Consider the following 21,042-nt stretch of genomic DNA (forward strand, 5'->3'; position numbering starts at 1 on the left):
TGGAATTGTCCCATCCACTCCAGCTTTCCGGTGGTCGTTTCGTCTTCATCAACATCAAGGAAGTTCACCAAGTCCGGCACCGAGCGTAATCCAAGGGTTGAAGGGCTTGAGACAATGGCGATGGCGGAAGTAGTTGGGGAGGTGGAGGTGATGGTGTGGTTGAAGTAGTTGGGCACCTAAAATGGCTTTTTCATAAATATTGGGTATCTGATGTGTAATTTACCCTAAGGGTAAAATAGATATTTTCATTTAAACTCTAATAACAGATTAACACCGTCAAGTTTTAGAGGGTGTTAAGTAATTGTTTCAAAAATTGATAATCATAAGCAAAATGATTATAGTACAGGAGTGTCTAAGTAATTTTCCCAATAAAAAATCAATAATAAAATTAGTGAAGTCAATTGGGTCATTATATTCTATCAAGAGCAGATTGGTCTAGCCATGTTCAAAAAACTGCCAGATGTTCGAACATAATGTCCTAGACCAACGGCAAAGACTAGAATGTTACATAGTTTGGAAAGTAAGAGTGCATTTAGAATTAATGAAAATTCAGAGAAGACATTTGAAGAAAACCCTTAAATTTTTATATAACCTACCTTCAATTTCCCTTTGCAACCAAACCTAACCTAAAAGAACTTTTGAGAAAATACAAAAAGGAGGGGGCAATCAAAAGTTATCACATGGAAACAGATGCATCTCATCAAAAAAAAAAAAGAAAAACAGATGCACCCGTTTAACAAAAAATACAAACAAGAAACAGATGCAACCTATTTTATACTAGGGAAAATGATTTTTTTAAGAGATTCTATCCTTCGCTGTTTCGCAGGTTACAATCGCTGCAGGGGTAGGGAGAGAGAGAGGGAGGCATTACTGTCATACACTTTCCGCGTACTCGATTGGAAAGCGGTTTGTTTCCTTTCAGATTAGGATTTTAGGGTTTTTTTTTCTCGATTCCTTTTTTTCCCGTCTCTAGAAAAGCAAAAGATCGATTCAGTATCCAGGTTCCAGATTAGCAATCTTAGTACTAAGTGTTTCATTCGATTCGAGCATATTGCCAAATTCTGAATTCTCCTCATTAATTTGGAGTGAGTTTCTTAGTTTCCGTCAACTAGTCGTTTCGATCTCCCTTTGTTGTTGGGTAGTTGTGGAATTCTCTCTTTCTTGCGCGCTCTTGAGGTTTGGTTTGAATCTGGTGTGTTTCACTGCTCTTCTGGGTTCGATTTGGTGAAGTTTGGTGGAGAAAATGGAATTCTATACCTCTATAAGACCTGGATGAGAAATTCGTTGATGAATTCAAGGCAAAGAATGGGACTAAACCATGAAAAATGTAAACTTGTTTCTTCATTTTCTAATAAATTCTGATGTTAATGTCTTCTCAATTTGGAGTTTCTCTGTAGTTTAACTGTTTAAGAGCTGAATTGCAGTTTAAGGTAGTTTCTGGAGTTGCTAGATTTGGGGTTGGGCTTCTCATTTGAGTCAAGCTCAGTCGGTGGCCGCTAGGGTTTGTGGGAATGGCGTCGATGAAGAGCATTGAGAATCTTGTAGCAGCTCGGAAGTCCTTGAAGATGAGCTTAGAGAAATCGAAAGCTCTTGCTTTTGCTCTGGAGAAAGCTGGTCCGAGACTAGAGGAGATTAACCAGAGATTACCCTCTTTGGAAGCTGCAGTACGCCCCATCCGAGCGCAGAAAGAGGCTTTGGTTGCTGTTGGTGGGCACATAGATCGGGCTGTTGGCCCTGCAGCTGCAGTTCTTAAGGTTTTCGATGCCGTCCATGGACTCGAGAGGATGCTCTTGTCAGACCCTCGTTCCGATCTCTCTGGTTACCTTGCAGTTCTCAAACGGCTTGAAGAGGCGTTGAGGTTCCTTGCTGATAATTGCGGGTTAGCGATTCAATGGTTGGAAGATATCGTGGAATACCTGGAAGATAACACTGTTGCAGACGATCGGTACCTCTCGAATTTGAAGAGTTCGTTGAAGAAACTGCGAGATTTGCAGACCGACGAGGAAAAGGCTCGCCTCGAAGGTGGGCTTCTGGAGGCTGCGTTAGACAAATTGGAAGCAGAGTTCCGACGGCTTCTTACGGAAAACAGTGTTCCTCTACCGATGTCGTCGTCCTCTTCCCTTGGAGAGCAAGCCTGCATTGCTCCTTCGCCGTTGCCAGTCCCAGTTATCCAGAAGCTACAGGCAGTTATTGAGAGATTAAGTTCTAATAAGCGACTTGACAAATGCATCTCAATCTATGTCGAGGTACGGAGTTCGAATGTTAGGGCAAGCTTGCAAGCTCTCAATTTGGACTACCTTGAAATATCCGTCTCTGAGTTCAATGACGTGCAGAGCATAGAGGTTTACATAGCGCAGTGGGGCAAGCATTTGGAATTTGCTGTGAAGCACCTTTTTGAAGCTGAGTACAACCTCTGCAATGATGTGTTTGAGAAGATTGGAAAGGATAAATGGAAAGACTGCTTTGCGAAGATAGCTGCCCAGGCTGGTATGCTCGCTTTCCTCCAATTTGGGAAGACAGTTACCGAGAGTAAGAATGACCCCATCAAGCTCCTGAAGCTGTTGGATATTTTCTCTTCTTTGAACAAGTTAAGGTTGGATTTCAACCGTCTATTTGGAGGGCAAGCCTGTATTGAAATTCAAAACATGACGAGGGACCTCATCAAGAGGGTTATTGAAGGGGCTTGTGCGATTTTCTGGGAACTTTTGGTTCAAGTGGAGTTGCAGAGACGGAATCCACCTCCTACAGATGGCAGCGTCCCAAGGTTAGTGAGCTTTATCACTGACTACTGTAATCGGCTACTTGGGGATGATTATCGGCCAATCTTGACGCAGGTTCTGGTCATTCACCGCAGTTGGAAGCAAGAGAAATTCCAGGAGGGGCTTCTTACTGATGCAGTTTTGAATATAATCAAGGCCATGGATATTAACTTGGAGACATGGTCAAAGGCCTATGATGATACCACTCTATCCTATCTCTTTCTGATGAACAACCACTGGTACTTCTACAAGCACTTGAAAGGCACAAAGCTTGGGGATCTCTTGGGAGATGCATGGTTAAGGGAGCATGAACAGTACAAGGAGTATTATGCTGTTGTGTACTCGAGAGAAAGCTGGAGTAGGCTTCCGGGTCTCCTAAGCAGGGAAGGTCTAATTCTGTTTTCTGGTGGGAGAGCAACAGCTCGTGATCTGGTGAAGAAGAGGCTGAAGGCTTTCAATGAGGCTTTTGATGATATGTATAAGAAGCAGTCCAACTGGGTTGTGTCTGAAAAGGATTTAAGAGAGAAGACATGCCAGCTAGCAGTGCAGACTATTGTTCCTGTTTACAGGAGTTACATGCAGAACTACGGACCCTTGGTTGAACAAGATGCAAGTGCCAGCAAGTATGCAAAGTACACAGCTCAGAATTTAGAGAAGATGTTGAGCTCTCTCTTTCAGCCAAAGCTGGGGAAATACAGCAGTGCTAAAGCCAGGCATTCAAATGGGAAACTCAACAATACAGTGACCAATCAATTTCAATCGACCCCAACTGTTGTATAATTATGGAAGCCATTAGCAGTCTTCCCTGATTGTGTGGAAGGAAACATGAACTTCTTGCCTTGACCCTTTCTCTGTGCAAATCTGGTTCTGTACTTGGATGGTTAACCTGCGTGATTGTAGATATTGATATCCCTAGGTACCATGGCAGGTTGGCTGATTTTTCTGATGTTCTTTCGGTCACAGTCTCTCTGCCAAGAGGATGGTGAATGATGATGATCAACAAGAAAGAAAGAGAAGAATATTGAATATATTACCTTATCTCTGAAGGACTATGAAGTTCTCAAAAATAGGATTTTGTCAAGATAAATTGAACATGTGGGTTCACTTGATCATTCTAGCGAATTTTCTGGTAGATTTAATTTCCTTTATGTGACATTGCTTTAACTGTTTTGTAGTCCATACTTTTTTTTCTTTTTTCTATAAATGTCCTCCATTTAGCTATTTACGTTGGCGGCAAAGAAAATGCTTCTAATGTTCTCAAATCGTGTAGTGCATCCTGTGATCTAGCAGTTGTCTTTGAATGTTTTAGAACTTTGAAATGCTATGGATGTTTGACAAAGCTTATATGAAGAAAGATGAATAAGTTGCATGTTTATTATGGATTACTAAAGCTACCTCCTCCATCAACGAATTTCTCATTCAGGTCCTGTTCTATTCTAGGAGATGTTAAATAGGTGTATCATGCTGATGCCCTGAAACCAATAACAAGTCTGCTGATCAATAATTTATTCAAGGAAGATACTTATTTGTAACCTTTGGTTTTAAGGATCAGCTAATCCTAATCGAAGTTCTCCTATCTGGATTGCGATTGTGTTATTCTGAATTTTCTTAGCAAAAGTTTCATTTTCTATTGCTGGATCCTTGAACCTGTTGATCCTGTTGAGACTTCAAATACAGAGTGGGATTATCATTAATCCACATGTTATTGTCTGATATGGCCATTAGATTGCTCAATCAAATTTTCTTGATCTGGATTGGAAACAATGTTTGTTGAAGGTCACTGATAGCCCATGTGATATGCTTAAGCAAATATGATAGTTTGGGTTAGAAAATACAATGGGAGGTATATTTTGCAATGCCCTGTCCGTGCTTCGTGGATTTGAATTGATTTTGGTAGGTTGTACAGCAGGACTTTTGGAGATAAAAAGTTGTGTTTCTTATATCCTTTTCAGATATCAGAAACAGGGTCCAGATCTCTTATACAAGATAGCGACTGCATGTAAAATCTTTAGGGAATTTTTATCTCCTACAATTCTGACACCCTCCAATTCCCCTACAATCCCTCACATGGGAGTGAAATGACCACTTACCCACTGCCTTGGGAAGTGACGTTGGACTTTTTAACTGTTACTTTTTTTTTTTAATATTACCAAAAAAAAAATTTGCAGTTTTGCATGTTTCTGATAGTGTGTTTGGGATTGGATTGGTTTTCATGAAGTACATCAAAGACTTTTATGTTTTTATTTTTTTTGCTATTACATTGTCTGGTTCTCTTGGTCACTATATTGGAATAGGAAACATGAGTGTGAAACGTAGAAGGGGGAGGAAAGTTGTTGAGTTTTGTGTAATAGTTTTTGAGCATTGTTCATCAATTGCATGCAAGGGATCCATATTGGACTTGGAACATCCTCGCACCAATATTCAAAATGGTTGCCGTATGATGGCAGATTCTTCTAAATGTTTGTCATATAATTTTTTGTTTTGGTAAAAAAATGTTTGTCATATACTAACTGTGGTGTTGTTCGGAGTCTGATATAATCTGAATAATGCAGGCTGAGATAAAACAACCAATCTAATGAGCCCTATCAAGACTTCTAAAGCGGAGCTTAATCAAAGAGCAGGGCAGAAGATCTATTGGATTACGTTGGACGATCTTATTTTAGATCTAATGGTTAAGGTTACTAATAATAAAAATAACAACCCTGATCTGATGATGGTCTGGTGATGGAGATAAAAGAGAATACTGTATAAAGTTTTGGAAAAAGTTTTCATACACGGTCGTGTAAACCATGTATGTGAGAGGGTGGGAGTTTCAAGGCATTAATTAATGGGTGGGGATTTATGACTTTTCCAACTCTTTGTGAGAGACCCTCTCACATATACGGTTTACACGACCCTGTATGAAACCTTTCCCCTAAAGTTTTGATGAAAATAAATAATTAAAATAGTAAAGTTTTGAGGATTCGATGGTGTAATATCAAAAAACAACCCGCCAATAAACAATGAACACGTGGAAGGGATAACTTGGGTCACACGGCTCTGAACGACTCCACTCCCACTCCTAAACTAACTCCAGTAACTAACACGCTCCACTATGAGAAACACTCCCAGTATCAAGGGAACACAATCCCCTTTCAAACTGTCAACTCAGACACATGTCAATAGCGCAACTACTACCGGCTCGATAACTTTCACCTCTATATAAGAGAAGAAGAAGGCCCCAGGCAGGTTCACTTTTACACACAAGCTCTGACTCTTTCTGTACTCTCTTCATTAATTGTTCTGCTGGATTGACATAAGCATCGAAGAGTCCCCCCTCTGAGTCCGCTCCAGGTCTCTTTTGTGCCCTTCATTCTCTACAGGTCTTCACGTCACTCAGTCAAATTCCGGCGCCAATCTGTGGGAAATTGAAAGAGTAAGAGCATCCATTATGACTACTACTAGAAGCATGCACCGAACCACATCGAATCAAGGTGGGAGAAATTGTAACAATTCGGGCCAAGTTCGGGGAATAGCTCCCCCTACAAGGTCCACAACTAGCACTTCCCAACCCAACTCGCGGTGGAAGGGCCCCAAGATGGGGATCGAGAAAGACTCAATAACAGCATGGCCAGACGAGCCACGACCCTCCGCAGAACAATTTGTAGGTTCCAATGACTCAGGGCCAGTTCATGGCCTTACAACAGCAGTTCTAAGAGTTGACCCAGTCTCTCCAGCAAAATTCCCGAGCACTAGCTCAAGCGCATTTGCACGGGATTCAACCCCCATGACAGCGGACGCAGGAGCAAGGCAACAACAACAAGAAGAAAAGTAGCTCGGGTTCGACAAATACAGGCCAGGATGATTGGAATCGCGGGGTTGAAAATTGCTAGAAAAAGGCAGACGACTGGAACGAGGCGCACTCAAAGCTCCAACAAGAGGGCGATCACAAGAAGGCTCCAGAAAGCAACGATCTCAATAAACAAATGAAGGAACTCCAAGAGTAGTTCATGGCCTTACAACAGCAGTTCTAGGAGTTGACCCAGTCACTCTAGCAGAATTCAAGAGCACTAGCTCAAGCGCATTTGCACGGGATTCAACCCCCATGACAGCGGACGCAGGAGCAAGGCAACAACAAGAAGAAGAAAAGTAGCTCGGGTTCGACAAATACAGGCCAGGATGATCGGAATCGCGGGGTTGAAAATTGCTAGAAAAAGGCAGACGACCAGAACGAGGCGCACTCAAAGCTCCAACAAGAGGGCGATCACAAGAAGGCTCCAGAAAGCAACGATCTCAATAAACAAATGAAGGAACTCCAAGAGCAGTTCCAAAAGGTGATCCAGAAGCAACTGTTGGCTGAGAAACCCGTCTTTTTCAGGAAGACAACACTCTTAGATGAGATTATGGTCGTCCCTTTCCCCAAAGAATTCAAGATGCCGGCATTCGAGTGTTATGACGGCATGACTAATCCTGTTCAACATTTAGAAGGCTTCAATTCGATCATGGCCTTCTGTGGGGCCTCTAACGCGATCATGTGCAGCGTCTTTCCGGTATAGTTGGGGAGTTGGAATACAACTCCACATAACTGTCCATCATGATCCACAGATACCCCTCAGGCTTGTGATCCAAAAATTATTTCCTTTGGCTGGAGCGAATGGGGGCACATGATTAGGACTTACCCCTATCGTAAGGCCAAGTATGTGTTGTATCTGAATGTCTTGCTTCCCAATAAACCATGACGGGACAATGGACCCCAAGGCAACGTCTCACCATGATTCTAGGGTGGACTATATCACCATCGGGCGCAACGATAGGTACCTTTATAACTCATTAATGCTTGGCATATATTGTTTCCCTTACGTTGCTAGCATGGCTTTAGTGTAAAGCTTACTCTGTTAGGTACCATAAGCACCGACCTTTGATCTATGCTTGTATTGTCGATCTTGGGGTTTAGCACCCAGTTTAGTTGTTCACCGTCATAAGTAGTAAACTCTTTGTACTTAGTCCAACTGTTGGTGAGAGACTCACCAAAAGATTGATTATGTAGACTAACGATTAGGGGGGTTGTTTTTCTTCCTCACGGCCTCAGTAATTGGTCTGGGCTTCCTTGAGAACCACCTGGAGATCTTACGTTTGGTCCTGAGAACTCTTGGATGGGCCTATGGTCCCATGCATCTTTGGGAAGTGAGTGTTGTTTTTAGGAGGTCTAGTGCTTGAGAAGTGTTGTATCGAGTGTTAGTGTAACCTGTTGCAGCCATTTTTATCGCACTATCATGCTTAATTTAGTGTCAACCATGCTTAGGTCATTTAGGTTTTGATTCTTTTATTTTACATTCCCATATACTAACCCTTGCTTTACAGCCGAATCTCTGGGTATGTGTTTCTCTACCTCCCTTGTACTTTAATTTCTACGGTTCTCTTGTATTTTACATCCCTTTATATTTTAGATTCTCATCCAGAAGCATGTTGTAACCTTACCCAATTGTGCCTAGCAATAGAAAGACCGGCAAGTCCAGGCGGACTAAGGTGCCTAATCCCTTCCCCAGACAATAACTTGACCGGTACCCAAACCAACAGACCATTTGTCCCCCAAAAGGGAGTCCTATGAGAGTCATTAAATTTACATTTTTGGGTCCTAGACCCTCCTCTAGGTGGCCCGACTCTAACATTCAACTCACCTCTCTCTTCCTCCCCAAAGAGGGACAAGGTGGAGGACATGTGGCGATCCCTTGCCATGTCATTGTCCTCACACATGTGTGATAGGAATCAAAATCACTCACATATTAAAGCTTAAATGCACTTCGTATTCACAGAAATTAACATTAAAATGGCTTTATTCGATATTGACATGCCCCGAGTCGACATCAACATAGTGTCGATCGACAGTAGCTTAGCATTGACATTGGCTGCTACGCACCTTCACAAAAATGGCCATAACTTCTTTATCCAACCTCCATTTGATCCGATTCATTTTCAAACGTATAGAGGACTCAAAGGGATACAACCTTTATGTTTTGACTTTGAGCTAAATATCAGTTTAAGTATCCCACAATAGATCTCCAAGATACATGATATGCAGACACAACTTTTCTTTGCATTACATGCACTAGCCTTGAAGATTGAGTCATAACTTCCAACTCCGATATCGTAATGATATGATTCAAATTTCATATGGAAGATAATTAACATATTTACCTTTCTTATGTTTTAAGCTTCCCAAAAATTCAATTGGAAGATAACTCAAAATGGTCATGAAGGTACTCCACAAACATAACTGACAACCTTAAATCTGCCACTTTCTTAGCTTCTTCGACATCAATCCAAGGTTAGACGACATTGAAGTGGGGTCGAAGAACATCATTTGACATTGAGTAGAGGGGCTTAGCTGTCGAAGAAATAATTTTCATTGTCGATTGCATGTCTATATTCAGAGGATTCTATTCAATAATATCAAATGGCCCATCGATGTCGACACTAGGTCAGCTCGATGTCTGTTTGAGCCGTTTGACTGTCAACCTCTAATCTAGATGTCGATAGTACATTTTGTACCTCTTTTTATGATTCTATTTTGGATTAGATTAGTTCACTTTGATTAGTTCCAAAGTGAACTGGGCTGGGTCTAACCCATCCAGGGTAAGTTTGGAATGTCTAAATGCTTATAACTTGTGATCTGTATGCCCGAATTGAGTGCTTCAAAAGCCATTTTTCTCCTTATTTTGCATACTAAATTTTGGTATAAAAATAGGAGATAGTACTGGTCAGCATGGACTGCCTCCAGTGTGGACCCCACTTGTCAAAAATATAATCTTCTCCCAATAAAGGGGCAAATGAGTTCATTTTGTACCAAATTTGGGTATGGTGAAATAATCTGTTATTCAGGCGTCTTGGTACATTTTTTAGATTAATAACCACTTATTATCATAATTTTCTCTTCAAGGGTGTTTTGATCATTTTGCATGGACAATTTGGTGGACTTGTTAGGAAGCATGAAAAACCTGCTAAATCCATAGATACAAAGTCTCTTAGCCTCAGAAAGTGTTTATTAGTAAACACGTCACTTTCCGCGAGGAGGATCAGATCACTCCCAGAGTTGATCCTATAGTGATCCAAGAGTTGGATAACCAGGATACTCAGAATATCCCTATACACCTGCTGATGATTTACTACCACCAATACAAACCCCTATAGCACCACGACATACTGGGAGGATGGTTAGATCTCCAGACTGCTTGGCCTTCTTCAATGAAGATTCAATGTCACGCCCCAAACCACCCCCTGAGAGGATTTAGGCAAGTGACCGGATATCCTACGACATCCGCCAATCCCCAAAGATCAAAAAGTAATTAATATAACTCACAAACACACACACCCATAACAAGGGATAAAAAGAGATACAGAGTGTTGCAGAATCTAAAGCTTATCATTAAACATTCAAATAAATAGTACACTGTTTATTGCTCTATTTCACCAGTTGATTATGCCGTCAATACTTTTCTAACCAATGGTTTTACAAAATACAAAAGAGGGTTACACATCAAGAGCCCAAGCAAGCTATACAAGATAAGGGGGGTTTAGTATATCCTATCTACCCAAAGAGAGTCCCCAAAAGGTTAGGTTAGTATGCTGCCCATCCCTTAAGGGTCGTCCTCAAGGGCCACCCTGGTCATCCGCACAAGAGGGATAACCACCCTCGGGGTCCAAACCTAAAAGGTTGTAATCACCATCATCCTCCTCAGCAAAATGAGTCTCTCAGTTATCGAGATGGCCACCTAGCATGCAAAACTAAGACAGGTAAAAGTGCTACTACAATCCCCAATACATGTATCCCTGGTGCAGGCTTGTAACCCCTTCCCACGATACACCCATTGAGTTGTCGGAGAAGACCAGTCGGCTCCAGCATCTCTTCCCAAGGTCAGCCCGACCAGCCCTCTAGGTTACCACTGTGCTACCACCAGCCCTATTGACTGGTGGGCCTACCGACCAAACAATGTCTTCTTGAGACATTGGCCTCGCACTTTTCTATGCTACCACCATGTCCTAATGATCATGATGGGTCAACTGACCAAACAATGCCTTTCAGGACATTGGCCTCACACTTTTGTGGTATCCAACACCTAAACTCCCGTTGGCAAGGGTTTGTAGCACGGGTGATGATTTCCTAGCCATATGCATTCTATATGATATAGTATGAGTCGGGTGGTGTCAATCGTATCCCATTCTATGGACTACCACAGGCCTCATTTCCAAACCGGCTACGGCATCTAATCTAGCAATTCCACTTATAAGCATTGTCATCCATTGCCAATATCCATCAAATAAGATTCAGAGTTTAAATAAGAATATAAAACAATTTAAAGTAATTAAAGACAGTAAATGTTATTTTCGTTGTTGTCATGACCCCTCAGTCATGTTACACCTACACTCATGGTGTAATTCCACTCACCTTGGTCTGATCCTACTGGTCCAGCTGTTTGTTTAGTTCTGGCCAGTATCTGGCTGTGCACCTCGAGCACGGAATCAAATCCTAAAGTAATAAATTAGAACATGTTAGTTTAATTATTCAAAACTATTTTGGATAACCTAGAGTTGGTCTAGGTTCACTGGTCTGACTCGATGCTCAGTTTGACATCACTTGGAATTCTCTGGGCCTTGCACTGGGCTTTAGGCCTATGTCCCGGTGCATCATCCGAAGAATGTGGCTTAGGATCAGTAGGGTATTTCACCACTATAGTACATGGTTCAAGGTCACAATAGTCTTACAACACAGTCCCTAGGTCAGCAGTGTTGTAGGACCAACACAGACAGGGTTTCCAAGCCCTACGGGGCCCACTTGGGTACCCAAGGTGTTCATAATTATGGACAGAGGTGAGGAGGGGTATTTTGGTCATTTACCACCTCCTTACACTATTTATAGTCCATTGGTGGGAGCCCCCTTGGTCTGATCTGCTAAACAGTCCATTTTAATTCTCTGGGTGATGTCTCTGGGTGATGTGTGCATCGCCCAGTGCTATCACCCAGAGAATGTTTAGAACGTGAACAGGCTTATTTTCTTGGGTTTTGCACCATAGGCAGTGCTTTGATCGACCCTACATGCATGTTAGGTCATTGGGGACCTCATGGGGAGTGGTTTGCAGTGGTCCACTCGGATCTTAACCTGGGCCCACCACTTGGCAGCCAGGAGCTGCCTGGACAGCCTAGTGAATAGTAACCCAGTTGAGTTCCACCTCTAGGCCATGGTTTTGGCTGCAAGCAAGGGCAGATTTACATGTATAATCATGGTAGTAGGCTGTCCCTACCAAGATCCAAGCAAGGGCTAGCCTGTATGCACAGATCCAAGCTCAAACTGCCAGATCTGGGTGCAATAAGGCAGTGCAGCCATGCACGGAGACTGATCTCAGTCTCAAGTGAACAACAGCACAAAAAATACATGAATATACCTCAGATCTTCCATGCAACATGTTTGCATGTTGGATCTAAGGCAGCTTATGGCAGCTCCCAGCTGTTCTGGGCTGTCCATAACCAAATATGCTTCCAAAACACCAGAGATCCAAGGAGATGAACAGTAACAGCAGTACAGCAGCATATGTAGGTATAGTTTTATACCTGAAATGGTCTAAGATGGCTGTTGGGACAGATCAAATGCAAGGGTGAGCTCCCTCCCCTTCTTCTCCTCTCTTTCCTCCATCTCCTTCTCTTTCTCTCTTTTCTCTCTTCTCTTCTCCCCCACGGTTTCAGCAGTGAAATAGGTTCTAAAACAGAGCTGGGGTCCTCTATTTATAGGACAGCCTTCTACTAGGGCATGTTTGGCATCTTAGGTCCATTCCAAGAATGCATTTTTAGATTGATTCGCAACCATTTTGGGCACTCTGGTGGGGTCCACAGGGGTCCAGGGGTATGTGGTGGTTCCCAAGACTCCCTTCTACTACTGGAGAGTGTTTATGGCTAGTAAGGGTGGTCTCCACATATCTATGGATTAAAAAATCACATTTTCTTACTCTGGGCGATGTCTCTGGGTGATGTGTGCATCGCCCAGAGAATTCATTTGCAGAATTTGTTTGGATTAAAATGAAATTTCAGTTCATTTATAGACACAATTGGATAATGGTTCCTTCTAAGAAAATGAAGCTCTATGAATCTAGTTTCTAGTAAAATTAGAATCAAATAAAATAAAGATTGGATTATGAAGATATGTTATTTTTATTATACCAAGGTCAATCTGTACAAACAGCAGGATTCGATTTTGATAGCAACTTGAAATGAACTTTTAACTAACTTAGAGACATAACTAGGTAATGGTGCCTTCTAACAAAATGCAGCCCTATGAGTCTAATTTCTAACAAAATTGGAACCAAGACAAATAGAATTCAGGTGGTGGAGTTATATCATTTTAACTAAGAGAAGGTCAATTTGCAAAGTAGCAGAATTTGGTATTTGTGTTGGGATTTAATATGTATGTATGGAATTGGGTTCTCATCATCAAATCAATCATGCAAATTGACGTTTGGGTTTAAAATGCTTTATCTAAAACATTCAAGGTGATGAGAGTCATCATTAGTTTAGCCTAGAACTAGGTTTAAGTCCAAGGGCCCTAGAATCAAGGGATGGTACCTTCCTTAGGCTATACATTTGGTGGTGAGCTGTACAGTCACAAGGAGTTGATGCTTGCCTTCTTAATGGTATGTAGGTCCTCACCAATGGGGCTACCTCATTAAGTTCAACCACAGGTTCAATGCACCACAGTGTACTGGTAGCTTTGACCTCAGGTTCCGGACTTTCAACAAAAATTCAAATTAGCCCGTATTTTTGGGCACGGGTTTAACATTCAAATACCGTAGAAGAGTTCTACATGGTCACCGATTCTACTGATTCAAATCCCAATATGTTCAGGGAGGCTATACAGGATGTAGACAATGATAAATGGCATGATGCTATGAAAGCTGAGATGAATTCCATGTATACCAATGAAGTCTGGACTCTAGTAGATCCACCAAAGGATATTAAGCCCATTGGCTGCAAATGGATTTACAAGAGGAAGAGAGGAGCAAAGGGAAAGGTGGAAGATTCAAGGCAAGACTGGTTGCAAAGGGTTACACCCAATGTGAGGCTGTTGATTATGATGAGAACTTTTCACCAATAGCGATGTTGAAATATATTCGGATTTTACTATTCATAACAACACGCTATGATTATGAAATCTGGTAGATGGATGTTCAGACAGCTTTTCTGAACGGATATTTGAAGAGGACATCTACATGTCCCAGCTAGAGGGGTTCACTTCTCTAGGATAAGAGAACAAAGTGTGCAAGTTGTTGAAGTCCATCTATGGATGAAACAAGCATCTAGAAGGTGGAACATCAGGTTTGATCAAACCATAAAAGGTTTTGGTTTTGAGCAGAACCTTGATGAACCTTGTGTCTACAAGAAGTTCAATGGGAGGTTTGTCTGTTTCCTAGTCATGTATGTGGATGACATACTACTCATTGGGAATGATGTAGGATTGCTGACTTTCTGTAAAGAAGTAGCTTTCCACAAACTTCTCAATGAAAGACTTAAAAATTCCAGTTATATACTGGGGATTAAGGTTATAGGGATCGAAAGCTTAGAATGTTGGGATTGTCTCAAGCCAACTACATTGATAAGATTCTAGACAGATTTAGAATGAAAGATTCCAAGAGAGGAAATGTTCCTTTTAGGCATGGCATTAAACTTGGTGAGTTATTGGATAATGATCGATTGAAATCCGGGGCCTCGATAATATGAGATATTATTATGTGAATTTTGGTTGATCATTGGTCCTAATACTCGTGATTAATTATATAATGCACTTGCAATTTTGGTGGGACATTTGTTTTCCCTACTTGTGAGGGTGCATTGTAGATGTTGGTAGTGTGGAGAAAAAGAGAGTTCTGGAGAGAGAAAAGAGAGTTTATTCTTCCTCAAGCTAGGGTTTCTACTATTAGAGTTGGAGCAAAGCTTTGGTGATCATAATATTGTGTTGCATTCCTTTGGAGGAACGTGCCATCAGTTCTAGGTAACCTACTTATCCCAGTGATTGATTTGATATCACATGTGTTCATTGAGATCGTGTCTCTATAATTTTTATTATGTATCCGGTTCCGTACTGTTTCTATTGCAGCCAACATGCCAGAGAGATTAGGTTCAAAGTTTAATACTGAAGACAATTGGAACAACTGTTACAATTGTGAAATGAAATTGGAACCTCTCACCCCTTTGTACATGGGATGTACTTGTACAACACCAATACCAGTAGAGCAACAAAACAATGTCGTGGATAGGGGTGTGTCTTATTGTTTTTTTTTTTTTTTAATAAAATGAGACTCATTTGATAGGGATGAGAATAAGGGTGTCAATTTAGAACCGACACCGGCCGTTTAAAACCGAACCAAAGTAAAATGGTTCGGTTTTGGTTTCCAAAGCTGGAATCTTTGCTAGGTTTGGTTCGGGTTTGGTTTCATGCCTAACCGTTAAACCAAACCAAATTACCTATTTTCAAACTGAATAAGGAATTGTATAAAATTATACTCATTTTTATTTTTAAATCAAATATGGATGATAAATTCTTTTCCATTTTAGTGTGTGGGAAAAGTTTGGATGACTAGGATCCTAACAACTAAGGTTTTTTATTGTTTAAGATGTAAAAAAGTTGACCCAAACATTTAAAATAGGACCTAGACTGAATATGAAACCAAATTAAAACCTACTAAGAAGTTGAATACAAAACCAAAACCAAAACGAATTGGGTCAATGAAGTTTTTGGTTTTGAAAATGTATTCCTATTCTCGGTTCGTTTTGGTTCAATTCGATTTTGGTTTCTACATTTTGTTCCCTAAACCGAACCAAATAATCGAAACCAAACTGATTGACACCTAGGGCTGCAAGTTTGGCCCTATCGGCCCGCACCCGCCCTGGCCTGCCCTGAGCCCGAACATAGCTTGGGCTAAAGATTTCTGGTCCTGAGGGCAGGTTAGGGTCAGAAATTCCTGGCCCTAAGTCAGGGTCGGGCCTGGTCAAGGTTGAGACCTCGGGCTCACCCCAACCCTGATTTTGACCCTGATTTTTTACCTTGCTTTTGTCCCTAATTTTGGTCCTGATCTTGAATTCTTGACCCTGATTTTGACCCTGATCTTGACCCTAATTTTGACCTTAATCTTGACCCTGATTTTGACCCTGATCTTAACCTGATTATATATAACAATATGATATTATATTATATAAGAAATTATTAATGTAGCAACTAACATCAACTAAAGGGTCTGTTATTTATCAAAACATAACATGACACCAAGTCATCAACTACTGTTCTGATTCTTTTTCTATTATTTTGATTTTTTTAAATAAAATAGGGTTCATAAATTCAACCTCATAGTACATTATATATATAAATATATATTATATAATCAGGGTTGGGAAAAATTAATGTGTAAATTCATTTAACAAATAAAATGCTCAGAGGTATTGAAGGTCTAAGGGGGACATAAGAAAAAATTTGACCTCTAAGTACAGATACATCACAATACAAAAGAAAAACCAATTTAATTAATTCTCAGATGGAGACAATTATTCCAACATGATGTAGAATATTTTGTGCAAAAAAAAAAAAGCCAAATAAAAGAGAAGCACATCTCCGTGAGGAAAATTCTTTATTTTTGTTTTAGTATTCTTGTATGTGCTCTATGGTTCACTGAAGCATTGTTTCTGGGTTGTACTTTTTGAAGAAAATTCTTTATTTATCAAAAAATAGAAATTATGATCTTAGTTAGTAAGTTCAAGAACTGCAATTAAATGGGAACGGATACGTTCGGCAATTAAATGGGCTAGACGGCAATAATACTTTTCGGCGTAATCAAAAGCATACGACAATAATATGATACATGTTTAATACGGTCACTCTATAAGAAAAAATACGGGCATATATTCATTATGTAATAGATACGCACCACCTAATAAACAAAATAATAGCATATAGACAATGATTTTATAAAACAAAACCTCAACTAAAAAAAACACAATATAATATCCCCTATTACATCTCATAAGATTATCATTTAACAAATCAAAATATCAATAAAATTATCTCATTAGACAAAAAAAAAAAAAAGACATAATATGTTCTAAAACTTCTCTAAGATGAACTTGTAGGTGAAACTACAGTCCATGGGATCATGGCGGTTCACCTTGGTAAACCAATAAAAAGTATGTTTCAAGTTTCCTACTGTAGGGAACTCCAAGGTTGTCCCTAGGGAACCCTAGGGTTGCCCTAGGGCACCCTAATTTGGCATAGGCACCCTATTTTCAATTTTAAGGTTATCCATGGTCGCCCATTGTGCCCTACAGGAACCCTAGTAGGGTTTGGTATGACAAACCAATGCCCAATCTAATCATCCCTATTCCATCTCATGGATAGGGGGATCCATCTCACAGCCGAATGCACAGTGGAAAATAATCGATTCAGGTTACTTTCATATCCCATGAATAATCAATAATTAAAATCAAAAGGAATTAACAAAGAATTGCTAACCTGATGAGCCTCAAGTGTTGTTCCTCCAATAGACAATGGTTCCTCCTCCAATGAGCACTCCAAGTAAACAGATCTGAACCTCCAATGGTGCAACCAAGGTTCTTTAAGCCAATCCTAGATGCTCTTCAGTTCTTAAAGCACAGATCTGGGTTTCTAAAACCCTAACTTTCAAACAAAGTAGAGAGCAAGAAGAAGAAGAAGAAGTGATCACAAGCGAGAGAGAGGGGAGGCCAAAAACATCCAAGAGGGGGGGCAGCCAAAAACGTGGAGACTTGTGTTCCCCTCTACATTTTGGTTTCTTTATATAACTAGATGGGAAATAAAATCCCAGTGAGAGTCAGACTCTCTTTCTCTTTGTTTGGCAGTTCTGTTTAAACTCAAAGTGCTTCTAATTGGTGAAGAAGCAGAATCTAATAGGGAATGATAAAATTAATTACTTTATTTAATTTGTGGATAATTATAATTAGCATCATATCCATTAATTAAATAGAAACCCAATTATTTTAGCAAATTCTAAATAACTCCCTATATGACAATAAATTATCATGTACAACCCCCCACTACTCAACACCATCATTGTGGAATCTAGGGCATGTACACTTGTACTGCCAAACCCCATTCCATAGTACATGTCCATATAAGAGTGTCTATACATTTGATCGGGTCCTGCAAAACTCGATAAAACACTATATTCAAAAAACTACATATAATCTATTATTTTATGTAAAATAGGTTTTGCAAAAACCATTTCCAAAACAGCACTGGATCCAGATTTCAATCCGACCATACACAGACAACCTCAATCTTGGTGTTCCCCAATCAGGCAGTGGTGACCATGTTGAGTAACTCCTTCACTCACAAAGTATTTGCACATTACTAGAACACCGGCTTTGACTCACTTAAGTCTTAGTCATTGATGAACCAAAGAATGCGATCACACTTTGCGGTGACAGGGTTCCCTCAGGTAAAGGGTGTCGGTGACACAAGTCTATCCCTTCCTACATCTGGCAGTAATACATGAGGGAATCGACAAAGTAGATTTTTTGCCAATACACACATCAATCATGTGAGTACTCACGTTCATACCCTAACATCACATGTCTAGGCATACCCAATGCGACGACTGATAAGGGTGCCCTGCCCAAACCCTAGTCGTGACTACCATTTTAAGTAAAACTTACGGACACATAATGCTCAAAAAGTTTATATCACATGTGATAATATTAAACCAGAATGCATAAAGGTTCAAGACAAAGCAAAACCGGATTGAACAGGACCGAATCGGGTTTGATGGACACATAAATCCAACAATCTCCCACTTGTACATCAAAACCAATTTCCTATACATTTTAAACCCATGCCCTCCATGTGTTTTTCAAACACTCCAGGAGACAAACCCTTTGGCATAGCATCCGATACATTTTTAGTAGTGTCTACTTTGGAGATACTCACGTCGCCCTGCTAGATAATCTCCCTGATAAAGTGATACTTCCGTAGCATGTGCATATTCCTTTAATGAGCCCTAGGCTCCTTTGCCTGTGCAATTGCCCTTCTGTTGTCACATAACAGGGGAATAGGGCATTTGACAAAAGATCAGGGACTACTCCAAAAATGTTAGGGACTTTTTAACCCAAACACCTTATTAGCCGCATCACATGATGTAAGGTGTTCTTAAAAATTGGGATCGACTATAGATTTCCATTTTGCACTCCTCTATACAATGGCACCTCCACTCATTAAACTCGTAACGACTCACAATACCTATTGCATAGCAAATGTCAGGCCTCATACAAAACATAGCGTACATAAGACTCCCTATTGCATAGGCATAGGGAATCCTCTTCATCTCTTCGATGTCCGTTTACGACTGAGGACATTGATATCTGGAAAGACTGATCCCATGTCAGAAAGGGACACTTCCCCATTTGGAGTTCTCCATGCTAAATCTGGCCAAGACTTTGTCTATATAGATAGCCTGTGACAAGCCTAGCATCCTTTTCTGGTGATCTCTTATGAGTTTGATCCTAAGGATATAGCTAGTTTCACCAAGGTCTTTCATCGAGAACGTTGTAGACAATCACTGTTTCACTGATGAAAGAAACCTTATATCGTTACCCATCAGTAATATGTCTTCTACGTATAAAATAAGAAAACATATTGCACTCCCACTGATCTTCTTGTAAATGCATGGTTCATCCATATTTTGATCAAAACCAAAATATTTGATTGATTGATCAAACCTGATGTTCCAGCTTCTGGAGCCTGCTTCAATCCATAAATAGACCTCTACAATTTGCGTACTTTTCTTTCTTCCTCTAAGGAAGAGAACCCCTCTGGCTATTGCATGTAGATTTCTTCTTGAAGAAATCCATTCAGAAATGCAGTTTGCACATCCATCTACCAGATCTCATAATCAAAGTATGCGGCGATAGCCAATAAAACCTGATGGGCTTCACCATTGCCACTGGTGAAAAGGTTTTCTCATAGTCTATACCCTCTTTCTGGGTATAGCCCTTTGCCACCAGTCTCGCTTTGAATCTTTTAACCTTTCCATCCGTGCCCTTCTTCCACTTGAAGATCCATTTACATCCAATCAGCTTAATGCCAAGTGGTGGATCGACCAGAGTCTAGACCTTGTTGGAATGCATCGAATCGATTTCAAAACGCATTGCCTCCAGCCGCCTAGTGGCATCAATATCCTTAAGAGCCTCAGAGTATGTTATCGGATCATCATCCGATTCAATCGACACCATGTAGAAATCTTCCATTGTTTGTTTCTCTTCGGTTAGAAGAGTAAGCCTGGTGGGTGGTCTAACAGTCCTCCCACTGCGTTGAGGTTCTTGAGGTGTTGGTATTTCAGCGGGTATGCCAATTGGTCTCACTTCTGGAAGTGAAGTTTCTAAGTTATCCAATAACTCTTTAATGACTACAGTTTCGGACCTCTTGGTCAATATTTCTTCCTCCAGAAATGTGACATGTTTACTTACAATGACCTTCTGGTCAACCGAGTCATAAAAATAGTAACCTATCGTGCCTTTGGGGTAGCCTAAGAAAAAACATCTTGAAGTTATGGATTCCAACTTGTCTGCCTGTTGCTTTCGCACATGTGCTATGCAACCCCATACCCTAAGGTGTTGAATGTTGGGCTTACGCCCTTTCCACAACTCAAATGGTGTCTTAGCTATAGACTTGGATGAAACCCTATTTAAGATATAAATAGCCGTTTCTAAAGCGTACCCCCAGAAAGAGAGAGGTAGCTCACTATAAGTGAGCACCGTCTGGACCATATCCAATAGAGTCTGATTGCATCGTTCGGATACACCATTTTGTTGTGATGTTCTTGGATTAGTTAGTTGACTAACTATCCCTTACGATATGAGGTATTCTTTAAATTCATTCGATAGATACTCCCCTCCACAATCTGATCGTAAGGACTTGACGCATCTATCGAGTTGTATTTCGACCTTGGCTTGGAACTCTTTGAATTTATCAAAGGCTTTCGATTTTCTACGCATCAAGTATATGTAACCATATCTAGAGTAATCATTGGTGAAAGTTATAAAGTACTCATACCCATACCTTGCTTGTATGTTTATGGACCCACACACATCAATGTATATTAACTCTAACAGATCTGTAGCTCTAGTACCTTTATTGCTAAAGGGTTTCTTGGTCATTTTACCCTGAAGGCATGATTCACAGGTAGGGAATGGTTCCACCCTCAAACACTCTAAGGGCCCATCCCTTACCAATCTACTGATTTGG

The 21,042-nt window shown here is 40.6% G+C and overlaps 1 protein-coding gene across 1 annotated transcript; it reads left to right on the plus strand.

Annotated features, from left to right (window-relative positions):
• The first annotated feature begins 894 nt into the window (after positions 1-894).
• Positions 895-4,093, plus strand: LOC122661698 (exocyst complex component EXO70A1). Its single transcript, XM_043857189.1, has one exon. The coding sequence runs from the start codon at positions 1,512-1,514 to the stop codon at positions 3,537-3,539; it is 2,028 nt and encodes a 675-aa protein (XP_043713124.1). The 5' UTR covers positions 895-1,511; the 3' UTR covers positions 3,540-4,093.
• Positions 4,094-21,042: the final 16,949 nt, after the last annotated feature.

This window comes from Telopea speciosissima, chromosome 5, assembly GCF_018873765.1.
Source record: "Telopea speciosissima isolate NSW1024214 ecotype Mountain lineage chromosome 5, Tspe_v1, whole genome shotgun sequence".
Lineage (NCBI taxonomy): Eukaryota > Viridiplantae > Streptophyta > Magnoliopsida > Proteales > Proteaceae > Telopea > Telopea speciosissima.

Excerpts from the sequence above, each read along its gene's own strand:
- LOC122661698 (XM_043857189.1), top strand. The coding sequence starts at position 1,512 with ATGGCGTCGATGAAGAGCATTGAGAATCTTGTAGCAGCTCGGAAGTCC.